Source organism: Hemiscyllium ocellatum, chromosome 34 (assembly GCF_020745735.1).
Source record: "Hemiscyllium ocellatum isolate sHemOce1 chromosome 34, sHemOce1.pat.X.cur, whole genome shotgun sequence".
NCBI classification, from domain to species: Eukaryota; Metazoa; Chordata; class Chondrichthyes; order Orectolobiformes; family Hemiscylliidae; genus Hemiscyllium; species Hemiscyllium ocellatum.
In genome coordinates this window covers 23,494,024-23,513,754 of record NC_083434.1, presented here as the reverse complement: position 1 = coordinate 23,513,754, position 19,731 = coordinate 23,494,024, and the positions used below count along the sequence as shown (strand labels likewise).

At 44.1% G+C, this 19,731-nt stretch overlaps 1 protein-coding gene and 1 long non-coding RNA gene across 4 annotated transcripts in view; one reads left to right on the top strand and one right to left on the bottom strand.

The window, feature by feature from the left end:
• Nucleotides 1-11,731, bottom strand: part of LOC132832331 (collagen alpha-6(VI) chain-like) — a 182,892-nt gene extending 171,161 nt beyond the window's left edge. Inside the window, exons 1-2 of the mRNA XM_060850253.1 lie at nucleotides 11,714-11,731; nucleotides 10,350-10,447 (exon numbers count right to left, since the gene is read on the bottom strand). Coding sequence (XP_060706236.1) covers nucleotides 10,350-10,425 — 76 coding nt within the window. The 5' untranslated portion in view covers nucleotides 10,426-10,447; nucleotides 11,714-11,731. The remainder of the gene's footprint in view (nucleotides 1-10,349; nucleotides 10,448-11,713) is intronic.
• A 250-nt stretch (nucleotides 11,732-11,981) lies between these two features.
• Nucleotides 11,982-19,731, top strand: part of LOC132832334 (uncharacterized) — a 129,227-nt gene continuing 121,477 nt past the window's right edge. For 2 of the 3 annotated variants that reach the window (XR_009646930.1, XR_009646932.1), the window contains exon 1: nucleotides 11,982-12,157. This is a non-coding gene — a long non-coding RNA (uncharacterized LOC132832334). Of the gene's footprint in view, nucleotides 12,158-12,363; nucleotides 13,024-19,731 lie in introns of those variants that run through there. The other variant, XR_009646931.1, reaches the window with a different exon arrangement.

The window sequence follows — 19,731 nt, the reverse complement described above, 5'->3', positions numbered from 1 at the left end:
GTATCAGTTGCATGCTATAAATTCGTATGATCCTGCCCCACTAGCTACCTGACGAGGGAGCAGCACTCCGAAAGCTTGTACTTCCAAATAAACCTGTTGGACTATAAAATGTTGTTGTTTGCTTTTTAACTTTATCATGCTAACAGCTCTGCATTTCTGACAGCAGATTCCAATCAGGGCTCGTTTCAAAACTGGTGTGGGGTGACTTGATGTTTCAGTGGTTGGACTGCTGCCTCATAGCACTAAGGAGCTGGGTTCAATTCCTCCTTTGGGTGACTGTGGAGCTTGCACGTTCTCTCCATATCTATGTGCACTTCCTCTCACAGTCCAAAAATATGTAGGTTGGTGGATTGGCTGTACTGAAATTGTCTGCAGTGCTCAGGGGTGTGTGAGCTAGTTTACGAGCTATTCGTTGTCACATATATCTATAAAGATACAGGGAAAAGTATTTTGCTGCCACAATCAGGCACCATTTTGAGTTACAAAAAGAATAAAAAGAAATGACATTGATAGTGTTCATCTTCTTTACACAACTCCAGGGGTTTTGAAAGATGTTCCATGCCTCAGGGAGGTCCTACTCCAGGAACAGCAATGCCAGCCGCCACAGAGTCCGCATTTTAGGCAGATTGCCACCAGGAGTCGCTGCTCTGGGCACTGCCTCCAGGGTTTCAGGCAGTCTCTGGGATTTTTACCACAAGAGGTGAGTCTGGGTGATCCAGCTGGTCCCAGCTCTCTCGATGTGTTTTTCCCTCTCTTTCCCTCTCTCCCTCTCTGACACCCATCAGGGACAGACCCTGCTCCAGGATCAAGACAGGAACAGCATGGCTGCTTTAGGAAGGGCCTGGACAGTCCACAAGGTAATGTGGATTAGCCATGGTAAATGTGAGGTTATAGGATATGGTAGGGGATGCTCTTTGGAGGGCCAGCGCGGACCCGATGGGCTGAATGGCCTCTTTCCACACTGTAGGGATTCTAATATTCCAAATGTGAAAGATCCCTTGTAGTGTAGGGCAGTTGGGCAGGCAGACCACATCCGCTTTTTCATGACAGTAGTTGCCATATTAGTCCTACAGTCATAGGCGTCTACAGCATACAGAAAGGTACTTTGGCCCATCAAGTCTGCGATAGTCAAAGACAACTGTCTAACTACTCTAATCTCATTTTCCAGCAGTTGGCCCATGGCCTCACTTAGATCTGAAGTGCCCATCTAAATATTTATTAATTGTTGAGGGTTTCTTCCTCTACCACCCTTACCAGCAGTGACCTCCAGATTCCCACCACCCACTGGATAAAAGAAATTTTTCAATCAAATCTCCTCTAAATCTCCTGCCCCTTAATCGAAATCTTATGCATCTTGTCACTGATGCCTCTACAAAAGAGCCAAGTTATTTCCTGCCTATCATACCTATGCCCCTCATGGTTTTATACAACTTAATCACGGGCCCCTTCAGTTTTCTCTGCCCCAAGGTAAACAAACCGAGACTGCTCAATCTCTCTTCATAGCTAAAGGTCTACAACTCAGGCAAAGTCCTGGTATATCTCCTCTGCATCCTCTCCAGTTCTATGGCACCCTTCCTATAATATGATTTAAATGCCAGCATTACAGGTAGCCATTTTGACAGCTCCTGTGAAGGGTTAAGCTCATATGGTATGCCCGAAACATCGAATTTCCTATTCCTTGGATGCTGCCTGACCTGCTGTGCTTTAACCAGCAACACATTTTCAACTCATATGGCAAGTGTCAGGTTAGGGTGCCAGAAGGGTCAATTGCCAGAATGCCATGTGAGTAGCATGCCAAAGGGTAGGGGGTAGTGTACTAGGTAGCAAGATGGAATGCTTATGCGAGGATAGAATGGGCAGTAGATATTGAGTGTGGGAATAAAGTATGTTAGTTCGAGCAGAGGAATTTCCTCGGTCACATGATGGTGGTGCAGGGAAGGCGACTGGTAGTCACATTTGGTAACACAGGTCTTTGGGTCTCAAGGGCAGAGGGATTGCTGCGCCCAGTAGAAAAAAGATGGTGCCAGATCTTGCGAAGTGGTGGTTTGGATCCTTGGGGCGTAAGGGATCTCGGGAAGGTGTAGTTGGACGGTCAGTCAAATAGTCACTCAGAAGTTAGATTAGGTATTAAATCATCTGACTACTTCTGTGTTAACTGCAGCAGAACCTTCTGCATGTTCTGATTTACTTTGAGGGTTCCGATATGGGGAATTGCCCATCAGTATCTTCAGTTCATCAGGCAATTATCTCAGCAGTTGTCATGTCAGGGATTCCACAGGGTTGTCATGTACCATGGCAATCCATACTGCAGGAAAAACAATCGCAAATCCCATACTCCAAAATGCTTCCTCTGATAGGGAGAATAAAGCTGCAAAGAGTGGCCTCACAGCAGCTCTGTAAAACTACCCTGGCAATATTTTCAATTTTTACATTACAATCCATTTGCAATAGAGTTCACATATATTTGCCTTTTTAATTGCCACTGTACACTGGTGGTGGAGAACCTGTCTAGTCAGGCTGGTGAATAGGTGTTGATCAAGCAGGGTGCTTTATCCTAAATGGTGTTCAGCTTCTTGAACATTGTCAGAGCTGGATTCCTTCAGGCAATTGGGAAGTATTCCATCATGATCCTGACTTGTTCTTTGCCCACTATGTACATTGCAGAGTGAAGAGATGAGTTACATGGCATGGATCTCCTAGCTTCTAACCTGCTCTTGCAGCCACAACATCATGTGATTCGATGTTTTATTGTCACATGTACCTAAGTACAGCGAAAAGCTTTGTTTATGAGCAGTACAGGCAGATCATAGTAAGCAAGGACATACAGATCTTACAGTCCAGGGCAGAGAAGTTGCTGTACCAGACCATTATGCACCCGGACAGTGCGCTTTCTATAGTGTATCTGTAGAAGTTGGTGAGGGTTCTTATGGACATGTCAAATTTCTTGAGCTGCCTGAGGAAGAAGAGGGATTGTTGTGCCTTTTTGGCCGTCGCATCTATGTAGCAAGTCCAGGACAGGTTGTCGGTTATCGTCACTCTGAGGAACTTGACACTCTCCAGCCTCTCAGCCTTAGCTCCATTGATGTAGATGGGGGCATGTTCCCTTCCTTTCTTTTTGAAGTCAATGATCATTTCTTTAGTTTTACTGACATTGTGAGAGAGGTTGTTCTCATTGCACTACGTCCTCAAGCCCTCCATCTGTAGAGGGCGGCACGGTGGCACAGTGGTTAGCACTGCTGCCTCACAGCGCCTGTAGACCCGGGTTCAATTCCCGACTCAGGCGACTGACTGTGTGGAGTTTGCACGTTCTCCCCGTGTCTGCGTGGGTTTCCTCCGGGTGCTCCGGTTTCCTCCCACAGTCACAAAGATGTGCGGGTCAGGTGAATTGGCCATGCTAAATTGCCCATAGTGTTAGGTAAGGGGTAATGTAGGGGTATGGGTGGGTTACGCTTCGGCGGGTCGGTGTGGACTTGTTGGGCCGAAGGGCCTGTTTCCACACTGTAAGTCTAATCTAAAAAAATCTCCTTTCTGTATTCTGACTCATCATTGTTAGATAACCGTCCTACAATAGTGATGCCATCAGCAAACTTACAGATGGTCTTCATTCAGAATTTGGCAACACAGTCACGGGTGTATAGTAGGGGCCTGAGGACGCATCCTTGGGGGGGCTCCTGTGTTGAGTGCTATTGTGGAGGAGGTGCAAGTTGTCTATCTTCACTGATTGCGGACTGTGGGTCAGAAAGCTGAGGAGCCAATTGTAGAGGATGGAGCTGAGACCAAGGTTTCAAGAAATTGAGATCAGTGTAGAGGGGACAATGGTATTGAAGGCAGAGCTGTAATCAATGAGAAGGAGCCTGACTTAGGTGTCCTGGTTGTCCAGATGTAGCTGCTCCAGTTAAGTTTCTGGTCAATTGTAACCTCCAAAGTGTTGATGGCGAAATATTAAGCAATATTAATGCTGTCAACTGTAAAGGGTAAATGTTTATACTTTCTTATTGGAGATGGTCATTGCTTTGTGCTTCTCCAGCAAAATGTTACTTGCCACTTAACCAGCCTGAACGCTTATTGACGCGAACTGCTTCACTAGCTTGGTACTTCTTAGGTCGACACTCAGGATTGAGGGCTTGCTTTCAATTAAATGTAATAGATTCTCAGATATTTGGTAAGTCCAATTCACATCGTGCAGCCTTTGTCACAAGCAGGGAAGTGGGGCTTGAAGTGTTTGGCAAAATGAATTGTTGAAAGGTTTGTGTTCTTTCTCTGATACCTCAATCTCAGCACTATTCCTACAAATTGTACAAAACTATTCTTGCAAATTCTTTCAACATGCGTAGTCCTCCCAAATGAACCTTCTGCATTTCAGTTGGTCCCAAGGATTTTTGACACTCTCGGAGATGCTTTACAGAGTCTCTTACCACAACTGAGCTTGAAGTAAAACAGTTACTTTGAATTATATCTCCCAGCCAGTAAAGATGGTTGAGTTGTTGGTCAACTCAATGCTGGACAAGCCCACTTGGGACAGAACTCTTGGACTGCCTTTCTTTTCAACAGATTTTTTTTAGATTAGATTAGATTAGATTACTTACAGTGTGGAAACAGGCCATTCGGCCCAACAAGTCCACACCGACCCGCCGAAGCGCAACCCACCCATACCCTACATTTACCCCTTTACCTAACACTATGGGCAATTTAGCATAGCCAATTCACCTGACCTGCACATTTTTAGACTGTGGGAGGAAACTGGAGCACCCGGAGGAAACCCACGCAGACATGGGGAGAATGTGCAAACTCTACACAGTCAGTCGCTTGAGTCAGGAACTGAACCCGGGTCTCTGGCGCTGTGAGGCAGCAGTGCTAACCACTGTGCCGCCCAGATTTGGAAGATCTTTCAAATTCACCTTTGGTGGTGCTTCTACACTGCTTTGAGATGTCTACTCTAAGTATCGAAATTCTTTGAAACATTTAGGAATGTGGAGATAATGCTGCCTCGTAAACATAAACTTAACCTCAGACTTGAGATGCTTGAGTTGAATATTGTGCAATCATCAGCAACTTTCTCCTTATGATGGAGGGAAGAGCATTGATGAAGCAGTGGAAGATGCTCAGGGCCTAGGATATTGCCTTGGAGGCTCATTTTCCCCCAGTTCTTATAGACTTCAATTTTGTCCGTGGTCTTTAATGTCAATGTGCTTTTCACCTCAACTCAAGTTCTCTTGACAATGTTCATGCAAGCTGATGCTGACTGGCAGATCTAAACTGAGTGCCAGATGGAAGATTGAGGTGTTAAATGCCATTTGATAATACTGTTGACATCTTCTATTACTTTGTGGGCGGCACGGTGGCACAGTGGTTAGCACTGCTGTCTCACAGCGCCTGAGACCTGGGTTCAATTCCCGACTCAGGCGACTGACTGTGTGGAGTTTGCACGTTCTCCCCGTGTCTGCGTGGGTTTCCTCCAGGTGCTCCGGTTTCCTCCCACAGTCCAAAGATGTGTGGGTCAGGTGAATTGGTCATGCTAAATTGCCTGTAGTGTTAGGTAAGGGGTAAATGTAGAGTATGGGTGGGTTGCACTTCGGCGGGTCGGTGTGGACTTGTTGGGCCGAAGGGCCTGTTTCCACACTGTAAGTAATCTAATCTAATCTGTTGATAATGGATAGTATCCTAAAGAAACAGTAATTGGCCTAATTGGATTTGTCCAGCTTTTTTGTGGACAGGTCCTGCCGAGGCAAAGTTCCACTTCATTGAACAGATAGCAGAGGGGTAGCTGTACTATAACGTCTTGGCTAAGGGGGATCATTCAACTCAATATGTCAAGATGTTGTTACAGCCCATAGCCATTGTAGGATCCAATGCTTTCAGTTGTCTCTTGATATCAGATTGAGAGACTCAAACTCTCTGATGCTGGAAATCTCAGAAGGAGGCTGAGATGCATCGTTTGCTTCACATTTGTAGCTGGAGGTAGTTACAAATATTTCAGCCTGGTCTTTTGCCCTGGGGCTGGACTCTCCCATCATCAGGGTATGGAATAATTGTGATGCCATTTCTTCCACATAGTGTTTAACCATTCAACACCATTTAGAACTCAATGTGATAGGACTGCAGTTCTTTGGTTTGCTCTATTGGTTGTGGGACCGCTGAGCTCCTTATTGAGCACTGTTTCCATTGTGTGTCATGAATACAGTGTTGTTTTGTAGCTTCACCGGGTTGGCACCTCACTCTTAGGAATGACTACTGTTACCCAGGGCATGCGCATCTGCATTCCTCATTGAGGTAAGACTGATCCCCAGCTTGATGGTGATGGCAGAATGAGGGATAAGTTGGGCCATGAGATGGTTTCTTTACTCAGAGAGTAGTAGGGGTGTGGAATGCACTTCCTGCAACAATAGTAGACTTGCCAATTTTAAGGGCATTTGAATGGTCTTTGGATAGACATATGGATGAAAAAAAAAGTATACTCTAGATGCTTTGGATTGGTTTCACAATTTGGCGCAACATCGACGGCTGAAGGGCCTGTACTGCGCTGTAATGTCCTATGTTCTATGGTAGGATACAATGCAGATGCTGATTGCCCAGTTTTGGCCTGTTGGGTCTTCTCCAAAATTATCCCATTTAGTACAGTGCTAGTGCTAAATTTTTTTTAGATTAGATTACTTACAGTGTAGAAACAGGCCCTTCGGCCCAACAAGTCCACACTGACCCGCAACCCACCTATACATTTACCCAACACTACGGGCAATTTAGCATGGCTAATTCACCTGACCCGCACATCTTTGGACTGTGGAAGGAAACCGGAGCACCCGGAGGAAACCCACGCAGACACGGGGAGAACATGCAAACTCCACACAGTCAGTCGCCTGAGTCGGGAATTGAACCCGGGTCTCAGGCGCTGTGAGACAGCAGTGCTAACCACTGTGCCGCCCACAGTGATGAATGATATTGCAGTGTGGAGTTGAAGACTGTAAGGTTGTCACTCTTGCCTGTAATCCCGTGATAGCTGCTTCTATGACAGTTAGATGCATGAGGGCTACTTCTGCACTACATGCCAGAGCCCCAGTCCGGTATTTATGTCCTCTGGCACTCGGCCAATTCAGTCAATAGTAGTGCTGCCAAACTACTCTCTGTGATGGGCATTGAAATCCCTGCCCCGAGCCCTTTGTTGCTTCACTGACAATCAACAAAACACTCATTGAACGTCCTTCCTTCCCACTGCATTCAATACCTTTTAAATCATTTCATTCCTGTCCAATCACATTGTCACATACATTATCAAACAAACAAAAAGACAATTACTATCCAGCAGCCAGGAATGGATGATACAGGAAAATGGTAAAAGAAAGTGGAGGTCCATATTTGATCAATTTGAATGAAGTTTTTGTAAAGGTAGTCAAGTGTGTAGATGAGGGCAATATATTCAAGTCTATTTGGACCTCATCAAGATTTTTGATAAAGTCCTGCCATGGATGACTGATAACAAAGACGAGAGCTCAGGCAATCTACGGCAATTTGGTAAATTGGATCCAGAATTGGCTGAGTGGCAGGAAGCAGAGGGTGATGGTCAAGGGATGTTATTGTGACTGGAAGCCTGTATTGAATAGCACTCCGCAGGCATCAGTGTGAGGGCTCTTGCTGGTTGATCAGTAAGTTCATAAACAGTGAAAAGGATAACCTCAGATCACAGGAAAATGTAGAGGGGCCGATAAGTGGCATATGAAATTCGATCCGGGTAAGTGTGAGATGATTCATTTGTGCCGAACAAACAAGGCAAGAGAATATAGTACATGATGAAAGGTAGAATTCTGGGAAGCACTGAGAATCAGAAGGAATGTGGAGTGTGTGTCCACCAGTCCCTTAAGGTATTGGGATGGGTAGATAAAGTAGTTAGCGGCAATGGAATATTGCCTTTATTAGTCAAGGCATAGAGTTTAAGAGTGGGGAGGTTATACTGAAATGGTATAAAACAATGGTCAGGCCACAGCTAGAGTATTGTGTGCAGTTCTGGAATCCATGTTAAAGGAGGGATGTAATTTAAGGTAAAGGGCAAGAAATTCAGCAGGCATGTAGGAAAACCTTTTTCACCCAGAAGGTGGTGGGAATCTGGAACTCGCTGCCTGCAAGAACGATAGAGGAAGAATTCATCATTGTGTACTCTGCTGTTAATGGACAATGCTGTTGATTATATAATTGCCTCCATGGTAGGAACATCCCCAATGAGTTATGCATCCCACCCCAACCCAAATAGCTTTTACACGTTATTCTGTCTATGCCATAGCGTCCTGAAGTCATACAGTTATAGAGGTCAACAACACAGGAAAATAAAAAGCCCTTCAGCCCACTGAGTTTGTGCCAGTCAAAAACAGACACCTCATCATTCCAATCCAATTTTCCAGCACTTGGCCCCAAGCATTGTAAGGCAGAAGTGAGTACTACGGGTGCTGGAGATTAGAGTCAAGATTAGAGTGGTGCTGGAAAAGCACAGCAGGTCAGGCAGCATCCGAGGAGCAGGAAAACAACATTTCGGGCAAAAGCCCTTCATCAGAAAATTCAGAGGGCATGTAGGAAAACCTTTCTCACCCAGAAGGTGGTGGGCGTCTAGAACTCACTGCCTGCAAGGATGACAGAGAAACAAACCCTCATTGTATACTCTCCTGATGAAAGGCTTTTGCCTGAAACATCGATTTTCCTGCTCGTCAGATGCTGCCTGACCTGCTGTGCTTTTCTAGCACCACTCTAATATAGACCCTAGCCTTGGATGCCCTGGTATCACAAGGGCACATTTAAATTCAGCAGCTGTAGTCGGATGTGGCAGAGTGATGTGACAAAGTGGGTTTGAGAAAATCATATGAAAGCATTAGGGCTTTTACTCAGTAGAAATCGGTAAATGTATCACTGCAATCACCTTTTCCAACTTGCTCACATCATTCAAGTACTATCAGTTGATTCCACATTCTTGCTGCTGATCTCCTTGGTAACCTCCAACCTTCATCTCAGCAGCAGATTTCATTTTCACACTTTTACAAAACAGTCTGTCCCTTTCCTACTTCTTTCAGTTCCCAGCAGCAAGTGGACCCAGTTAAATAGAGTCCAGCCTTTACCAGGAGAAAGTGAGGTCTGCAGATGCTGGAGATCAGAGCTGAAAGTGTGTTGCTGGAAAAGCGCAGCAGGTCAGGCAGCATCCAAGGAACAGGGCATAAGCCCTTCTTCAGGATTCCTGTTCCTTGGATGCTGCCTGACCTGCTGCGCTTTTCCAGCAACACATTTTCAGCTCCAGCCTTTACTAGCCTGGATTCCATTTTGACACTTCCAGTTCTGTGCCAGCCCATCACAAATTACAAACTTGGACTGTCCCGCTAAGGACAAGAGTTGTTGGCATGTCACGAGACCCAATGTCACCCCTATTTTCTGTTCACTGGAAAGGAAACCCAGAAGAAAAATGGTAATGAGGTGGCAGAGTTAAAATGCCATTCAAACACTCCATTGCAATTTCTTCTGGGTTTCAACTGGAGCCCTGTAGTCTCCTCCCAGAAGTCTTTATTTAACTTTTTTCAAAATCTTCAGTGTTAACTGATTTGAGAAGAATGAGATTCCACACTTGTAAAACTAAATTTTCAGATTCAGAGCAATTGTTTGACACTGATAACCACCTCTCATGTTGGTAAACAGTCACCTGCTCTTGAAAGAATTCATTGGCAAGTTGGCTACGTCCATACATCTACACTGACTTCAAAACTGAGCTTGTTGGCAAGGTACTGACAAGCCACACCCTGGAGAGAGGAGAACATTTTTAACAGCAATTGCTAAATTTTCAACTTTATTTGGGCATGCCCATTCTTTGGGTGATGTCGTGGTTTGGTTTCCGTTGTTATGTTCTGTTATGGTTTCATACTATTTTAAGATTCCATTTACTTTATCTTTGTTCTCATTGCAGACTCCAATTTCATTGGAATCCTGCTTGCCATGTGCTGGCAGTAGAGTCTGTCTCAGAACAATCCTGATGAAGGGCTTAAGCCCGAAACATCGAATTTCCTGTTCCTTGGATACTGCCTGACCTGCTGTGCCTTTCCAGCAACACATTTTCAGCTCTGATACTCCAGCATCTGCAGACCTCACTTTCTCCTCAGAACAATCTAGCTTTACAATCTCAGTTTTTCTCAATTTTATATGCTGATCTTCCAATTTGATGGTTCTCCTAACTCAAGTAAACCCCTAATCAAGACTTTCATCTTTCCTACGTTGTAAATTACACATATAGTTACAATTATGTTTATTTTTGAAACCCCAAGTGTGTCTGTCCAGCACTTCAGACGATTGGTAAACAATAATATCTGATCAAAATGAAATTAGTTAAATACCATGTGGCTGAGAGATGACCAAATGCAGATTACTTGAGAGAAGAAAGAATATCACTCCCACTTCAAAGAATTTCATCTCGACTCGAGTTCCAAGTAACCTAACAAACACAAACAGAAAACACCGGCAATATGCTTCCGAAATCTTTACGTTGTTACCACACATTCAAAGCATACCTCCAAATTCGTTATTTGCGGGAATTTTACGGTTCACCTTTGGAAAGTTCGTCTGGTGACAATTTGCAAACGAAACAAATTCGTGCCATGATCAAGATATCTCGGGAAGTGCAATGGTTCCAGCTTTACCCCGTCGGGAGCGCAAACATTATTTTCGATCCTGATGGAACACACAGATGGTCACTTATCTTAATTCGCCCCCGGAATTTCCGGGCCACCAGCTTCCACACTTCTGAAGCGGTGTAGACGGAACCGTGATAACCGGAGTGGGGAGGTCTCAGCATGTAATGTTTTCTGTGACTTAAAGATCTAATTGCCAACTTCAAGGCTAGTGAGGAAAGTTACTTCCGTCAGGTAAGTAGGGTGCCAGGCGAGCAAGGGTATTGGGTGCCCAGTTTCGTGAGAGATAGTAAGGGTCCAGGTCAGTGGGTCTAATGATTGAATTATGTCCGGGAGTGAAGTCAGCAGAAAGTCGGGGTCTGTTCAATATATACCTAGCAATAAAAGAACATTTTAATCTTGAAACCTTTCCTAAACACCTGTTATTCTTAAATGAGTCAAAAACCCTGAAAAATTTGCCAACTGTCCGAAATCATTTCGAGAGGAGACTAATGCATCTGACACTTGTTTTACCTCTTGTCCATGTTCTGAACAAATATACAAGCTGATTGATGTCTGATAATCTCATTTTGATTTGTTTCCATGCGAAGATCCGAAAGAAACGCCAGAAAACGAATGAATTGAAAAAAACACACAAAAAAATCACGCGCCCTCTGATATGGTGAGGGAAAATACTTTATTCCACACGGGATCTGAATATTCAGATTTCGTTTCGCAATTTAAATATTTTCTCCTTTCGAATATACAATGCTTACGAATTTGTTCTTAACCTGTTTGTTCTTAACGCCTTCTACATGAAAAAAAATTAGTCCCTACAGGACTCTACCTACCGTAATTAAATCGCCAGCAATATTTCGTATATTGCTTCAGCGAATGTCCCAAAGATCACAACCCAAATTGAATCCTCCTACTGCAGTGAATGCAGATGCATTTTTTTTTAGAATTAAGTCACAATTAAGCTAAAAATCAAATTCTCCAACAATTAAAATCGACGAATTGAGTGAAAACCTTGCTCCATATTAAAATGCAATACATTTCAGCAAAGCATCAGATAGCATCATTTCACATACCACACCTAGAGCGGTCCATCAGCCAATTCAGAAAGCCCGTTTGGAACTTCCTTATATTAAAGTGTTCGCACCCCCACCGCCCCCAACTCCCATTTCCGCCTGCAAGTCTCCTTCAGCTCGGCGCAAATTGGCAGCCCTGAAGTCTATCCCATTCGCGGAAATCGAGCGAACCCAGGGGTTTGCATTGGAGGCGAACCAGCCCCCCACCCCCCCCCCCCCCCCTGGACGGCGCTCCAGCTCTGCGCGCCAGTCTCTTCCAGAGAAAGGATCAAAGCTACCGGGCTTGGAATTACACACCACCGCGGCTTCCAGCAAATGGACAGTTCCTGCTAGTGGTGCAGGTCGCTGGAAAAGGTCCCCGGAGTTTTGGAGAAGGAAGCACCGAGAACTTTGCACGCACCAACATGTCCATTTGGAAAGGTGCAACTGGCAAACTCGAAAACGGTGAGATGTCATGTAGCTCATCTTCCTCTTAAATGCACGGTCGCCTGAGTAAACTTAATTTGTTCTGATATCGCAGCCAAATGGCCGGCTCTCAAGGAGCAACTTGATGCCGTTTAAGAAAATAGTAAAAAAAATGTATTTATACATTTCTCATAACCAGAATGCCAAAAAACTGCATTTTAATGAAGCCAGCTAATGTACTGTTAAAAAACAATACAAACCTGGCCAGCTCACACAACAGTAATGTTATTGTACACGGCCAGATGTTTTAGTGTGTCCAACTGCACAGCCACTTCACCAGACTTTAGTGGATCAAAGATGCTCTTAGATGGCATTGGCTCAGCATTCGCCTTGCTCACTGAGTACCATCATCCCTGATCTCATAGTGCCCATGGTTTAAGTGTGAATCGTAGAGCTGAACATGAGAGGTGACTTGAGAGTGACTGCCTTTGCCCTTTGACCAAAGAAGTCAGAGCAAACTGACGTAAATGGGAATCAGGGTCAGGGCATCTCAGACATGGCACAGAGGAAGATGATTTTAGTTACTGGAAGTCAATCACCTCAGCCCAGAACATCTCCGCATGAGTCCCTTATGGGAGTTCCCTGCTCCAGCCATCTTCAGCTACTTCATTAATGACCTTTCGTCCATCATAAAGTCAGAAATGGGGAATGTGGGTAATAACTGATGCTTGCTCAATGTTCAATGGAGGTGTAACTGTAGGTTTAAGTGAATGCCAGGCTTCGGTGAGGAGGGTGAGCAGCCGTGAGGGAAGGCAATCAGAGGAGAGTAAACGACTGCAGCTGCTGAAGGCATAAGGGTGATGGAGAAGTAGAAAGAAGTTTAACGGTGAAGTCACAGGCAGCAGGTGAGTGAGCGGCTGGTGACAGGTGAATAGACTTCCTTCTCTCTTATTTTCTCTTCACTTTGCTACTGTCGGTAACTTATGTGTTAACTCATGGCAGGAGAACCCTGACCTGTATCATGCGCCTCCTGTGCAATGTGGGAATTCGGGGACCCTTAAAATGTCCCCGACTCCTTCACATGCATTAAGTGTGTCCAGCCGCAGGCCCTGTCTGACAGCTTGGGATTGCGGCCAGATTCACTTTGGAGCATCCATGAGGCCGAGGGGAATTGTGGGTAGCACGTTCAGTAAGTTGGTCACACTGCGGATAAACATTACTGAGGAAGAAAGGCAATGGGTGACCAACAGACAGACGAAGAACAGGAAGGTAGTGCAGGAGTCCCCTGCGGTCATCTCCCTCGGTATACCTGTTTTGGATAGGGATGACTGAAGGGGACCCCTGCACTACTTCCTGTTCTTCCTCTGCCTGTTAGTCACCCAGGTATATCAAAATTGGCCAGAAAAAGCAGTGAACCCAAGGATTGGGAGAAATTAGAAATTCAGTAGAGCAGGACAAATGGTTTAATTTGGAAAGGGAAAATAGAATATGCAAATAAGCTTGTGGAAAACATAAAAAAACTGACTGCAAAACCTTCAATAGATAGTGAAAAGAAAAAGACTGGTGAAGACAAATGTAGATCCCTTGCAGTTAGAATCAGATGAATTCATTATGGACAACGAACAGATGGCAGGCTAGTAGAACAAATATTTCGGATCTGTCTTCACTAAGGAGGACATAAGTAATCTTCAAGAAATGCTGGGGGACTGAGCATCAAGCATGAAGGAAGAACTGAAAGAAATCCTTATTAGTCAGGAAATTATATTGGGGAAATTGACAGAATTAAAACCCAATTAGTCCCAAGGGCCTGACACTCTGCATCCCAGAGTACATAAGGAAGTGGTCCTAGAAATAACTGGTGCATTGGTGATACTTTTCTAGCATTCTGTAGAGTCTAGAAGAGTTCCGATGAATTGCAAGATAGCTAATGTAACCCCACTCTTTAAAAAAGTAAGAAGAGAGAAAATGGGGAATTATGGGCTGGCTAGCCTGACATCAGTGATGGGGAAAATGCTGGAGTCAATTATTAAGGATGTAATAACTGAACATTTGGAAAGCAGTGACAGAATCGGTCCTAGTCAGCATGAATTCACTAAAGGCAACTCATGCTCAACAAATCTTTGGGAATTTTTTGACACTGTGACTAGTAAAGTGGAGAAGGGTGAATCAGTAGATGTTGTGTATCTGGACTTTCAAAAAGGCTTTTGACAAGGTTCCACACAAGAGTTCAGTAAGGAAAATTAAAGGTAATGTATTGACATGGATAGAGAGCTGGTTGGCAGATAGGATGTAGAGAATTGGAATTAATGGGACCTTTTCAGAGTATCAGGCAGTGATGAGTGGGGTACTGCAGTGTTCAGTGCTGGGATACCAGCTGTTGACAATACAGAGGAACCTCAGTTATCCGAATATCAACTATCCGAATATCGGATTATCCGAAGGGATCTGAAGGTCCCAATACAAACATTACATCAAAGAGCTGTTTCAACCCTGATTGCGTCTTTTGTTTACAGGACAATTATTAAAAATGAACTTGGCTCACTAAAATGCTGCTGAGAACAGTCCTGAAGAGTTCAGGAACAGTCTAAATGATACCAAGAAACAGTTGGAGACACTAGATATTGCAAAGGCTATGTGTCCTGATGGCATTCTGGCAATAGTATTGAAGACCTGTGCTCCAGAACTTTCTGCTCCCTTATTCAAGCTGTTCCAATATAGTTACAACACTGGCATCTAGCCGGCAATATGGAAAATTGACCAGGTATGTCTTGTATACAAAAGCAGGACAAATCCAACCCAGTCACTTACCATCCCATCAGTCTACTATTGATCATCAGTAAAATGAACAGCGCTACCAAGCAGCACCTGCTCAGCAACAACCTCCTCAGTGATGCCCAGTTTGGGTTCCGCCAGGGCCACTCAGCTCCTGACCTCATTACAGCCTTGATCCAAACATTGACAAAAGAGCTGAATTCCAGAGGTGAGGTGAGAATGCAAGCCCTTGACATCAAGACCGCATTCAACTGAGTGTGGTGTCAAGGAGCCCTAGCAAAACTGGAATCAATGGGTATCGGGGGCAAACTCTCCACTGGTTAGAGCAATACTGGACTCATAGGAATATGATTGTGATTGTCGGAGGTCAATCATCTCAGCTCCAGGACATCTCTGCAGGACTTCCCCAGGGAGATGTCTTCGGCCCATTGTCTTCAGCTGCTTCATCAAAAACTTTCAATCCATAATAAAGTCAGAATTGGGAGTGCTTCCTGATGAGTGCACAATGTTCAGCACCATTCACGACTCCTCAGATGCTACAAGATTTGGACAATGTCTAGGCTTGGACTAAAATGTGGCATGTAACATTTGCCAAGCAATGACTAACTCCAACAAGAGACAATCTAATCACCGTCCCTTGTCATTCAATGGTGTTATCATCACTGAATCCTCTATATCAGCATCCTTTGGGGTTACCATTGACCAGAAACACAACTGGATTTGTCACATAAACACAGTGGCTACAAGAGCAGGTCAGAATCTAGGAATACTGCAACAAGCAACACACCTTCTGACTCCCCAAAGCCTGTCCACTATCCCCAAAGCACAAGCCAGGAGTGTGATGTAATACTCCCCACTTACCTGGATGGCTGCACCTGCAACAACACTCAAGAAGCTTGATACCATCCAGAACAAAGTAGTCCACTTGATTGACACCACATCACCAAACATCCACTCCTTGCACCACTGACATTCAGCAGCAGCTGTGTATACCATCTGCAAGATGCAGTGCAGTAATTTACCAAAGAACCTTAGGCAGCACCTTCCAAACCTGCCAACTATTTCCATCTAGAAGGAGAACTGCAGTATAAAAATGGGAACACCACCACCTGCAATTTCCCCTCCAAGCCACTCACCATCCAGACTTGATATATATCACAGTTTCTTCATTGTAACTGGGTCAAAATTATGGATTTCCCTCCCTGAGGACATTGTGGGTCAACCTACAGCATATGGACCGCAGTGGTTCAAGAGGAAACTCACCACCACCTTCTCAAGGGTGACTAGGAGCAGGCAATAAAAATGCTGTGCAGCAATGTCCATGTCCCCCAAGTGAATTAAAAGCCCCTCAATTGTAACAGTATGAATATGTGGAAAATTTACTGATGCAGAAATGTTCAGTTATTTTGAAGATAGAAGTAACTGTGTGGGCATAAGAAAAGCATTGGTGATCATCTTCCAAAATTCCACACATTCTGGAATGATTCCTGCAAGTTGAAAGATAACAAATAGTTTAAGGAGGGACCATAATGAGTCACAGTTATGTTAACATTATATCAGCAATAGAGAAAATGCTGGAAACTATTATAAAGGTTGTGACGAATTGACACTTGAATAAATAATTATCTGATTAAGCATAGTCAGTGTTGATTTATGATTGGGAAATTGTCTTTAATGAAGCTGCTGGAGCTTTTGAAAGATGTTATTGATTGAGTTAATGAAGGAGAGTTGGTGGACGTTGCATATACTTGGATCTTTGGAAAGATTTTGTTAGAACCAGCACAGCAGATTGATCAGTGAAATTATAGCACGTGGGATTTTGAGATACAGTAGTTCTTCCTCCCCCCCGGATCTGTGGGGGAAATACGTTCCAAGACCTACCGTGGAAGCCCAAAACCATGGGTAGGAGAAAACCCATTTGTTTTAATGGGAAATTTACCTTCCCAGCAGCCCCCCACCTCGGTTCTGGAATCTTTCGTGTTATATTCGGGTCACAGCAAACCGTGGGTAACTGAAACTATGCAAAACAACTCTGCAGATACGGTGGTCACCCTATAAAATGCTAGCGTTGGTTAAGGATTGGGTAGGAAGCAGAGCGTAGGAATAAACTTGTCATTCTCAAATTGACAGGCTATGACTAGTGTGCTACTGCAAGAATTGGTATATAAGAACCAGATATTCAATGATATGGATGTGTGGATTGAATGTAATTTTTCCAGTTTTGCAGATGACACAGGCCAGGCGGGAATGTGGGCTGTGAAGAAAGGGACAAAGTGGCTTCAAGAGGATTTGAGCAGACTTAATTTAGTTGACAAGAATGCAGCAGATCATACATAGTGTAGAAAAAGTGTGAGGTGACCACTTCGGTCGAAAAAAACAAACACCGGAATATTTAAAAAATATTCTTAATATTCTTAAAGTTTAGAAAATGTATATGTATAAAGAGTCTGGGTGTATTCATGATAAGTCACTGAAGGCCAATAAGTACATGTACCACAGGCTCATGGAATGTTAGCTTTATTGCAATAAAGCAATTTGAGTACAAGAGTAGTGAAATCTTTCTTCATTTGTGCAGAACCTTTTTAGACAGTACATGACGTTTTGTGTGTTGGTGTCCTTGCCTTAGGATGGACAGTATTGCATTAGAAGGAGTGTAATTAATATTTACCAGACTTGTATCTGAGATGGCAGGACTGACTGATGAACAAACATTGAGAAAACTCACCCTAGTTTTGAAGAATCAGAGGTGAGCTCATTGAGATCTACAAAACACTTAATGGAACTGATAGGGTGGTTGCAAGTAAGATGTTTAGGAGTCTAGAAGCAGGGAATACAATTTCAACCTAGAGCTGGGTTGAGGAGAACTTTTCTTTAAACTCAGAGATCTGTGAATATTTGTGACCGTCTACCCCGGAGGACTGTGGAAGTTCAGGAATTGAGTATATTTAAGGTAGAGGTTGACAAATTTTGAACTATCAGTGAAGGGCTATTGGAATAGTATGGAAAACAGAACATTGAGGTGAAAGATCCACCTTGAATTGCATAACAGGCATGAATACTCCCATTTGTTATAGCAGAATCTTCCCAGCCCTAACACAACACAACATATGTGTTGGCCAACATTCCATAACATCTCAGGGCACATGTTTTGGAAAGTGACTGTCCTCATTACATCATGATCCATGTATAGTATAGTTCACCACTTCAGTGCTACATTGTGAAGTGCATTGACACTTGCATTGTATAGTTGCTAACAGGCTACTTTGTGTGCAGGGACAGGCAGCCATTTCATACATTGAACCATGATGCATCAATGCTCTTAGCTTGCTCTCTTAGTGCTCAATTACTTTGTGCGTACTTGCCTCACCTTGTGGTTTTGTACGTTGTCACCTTTGAACCTACTGCCTCATGTTATGTTTTTCAGTGCAACTCAAAGTCCTGCAGCCTGGCACATTTGGCTGCAGGGACCAATCAAGGAGATGTACATACTGCTGTCCAGTACTGTGATATGTCAATGTCATCCCAGCAGCCTAAATGCAAACACACTGCATGTGCTTCCACCAAATGACCATTGTCAAATTCTAGGGGGAGTAGATTTCCATCAAGTCAAGGGGAACTGTTATCAGTCAGGGGTCCTGCCCCAGTCAGTCACAGGCATTTCCTTTTACATTGACTCATGGGATGTCAACATCTCTGACTGGCCAGCATTGTATTACCCATCCCTAGTTGCCCTTGAGATGGTGGTGGTCTGTTACCTTATTGAACCACCATAGTCCACATTCTGTAGGTTGACCCATAGTGCCATTTGGGAGAGAAGTCCAGGATTTTGACCCAGCAACGGTGAAGGAACTGCAATATATTATCAAGTCAGGATAGTGAGTAGCCTGGAGGGGAAGTTTAGATTAGATTAGATTACTTACAGTGTGAAAACAGGCCCTTAGGCCCAACAAGTCCACACTGACGCTACGAAGAGCAACCCACCCAGACCCATTCCTTCACCTAACACTACGGGCAATTTAGCTTAGCCAATTCACCCAACCTGCACATTTTCGGACTGTGGGAGGAAACCGGAGCACCTGGAGGAAACCCACGCAGCCACAGGGAGAATGTGCAAACTCCACACAGATGGTTGCCGAGGCGAAAATTGAACCTGGGTCTCTGGTGCTGTGAGGCAGCAGTGCTAACCATTGTGCCACCATGCCACCGCGTTCTGGTGATGATGTTCCCATGTAACTGCTTCCTTTGACCTTCTAGATGGTAGTGGTCAGGGGTTTGTAAGGTGCTGTCTAAGGTGAATGTCTGCAGTACATCTTGTAGGAGCCGTTAACTGAACTGTGATGAACTTTGTCTTAATTTTACTTATTTTTATTTTCAGTTATGACTTCTGTTATTGATATATATGCACTGCGGTGGGGCAACTTTTAAAACTTTTCACTGCATTTTTCATCTAAAAGTACATGTGACAATAAGTTTCTGTTCTATTCTATTGTAGGTGGAGGGTGTGGATGCTTGTGGATGTGATGACAATCAACTGGGCTGCTTTGCCGTGCTTGGTGTCAAGCTTTCTAAATGTTGTTGGATTTGCACCAAGCAGGCAAGGGCAAAATATTCCTTCACATACCTGACTTGTGCCTTGGAGATGGTGCACAGGCCTTGGGGAGTCACGAACTGAGTTATGCGCCGCAGTATTCCTAATTTCTGACATGCTTTTGTTGTCACTGTGTTTATGTGATGAGTCTAGTTGAGTTTCTGGTCAATGGTAATCCCACAGATATTGTTAGTGAGGAATTTAGTGGTGGTAATACCATTGAATGTCAAGGGACAATGATTAGATTGTCTGT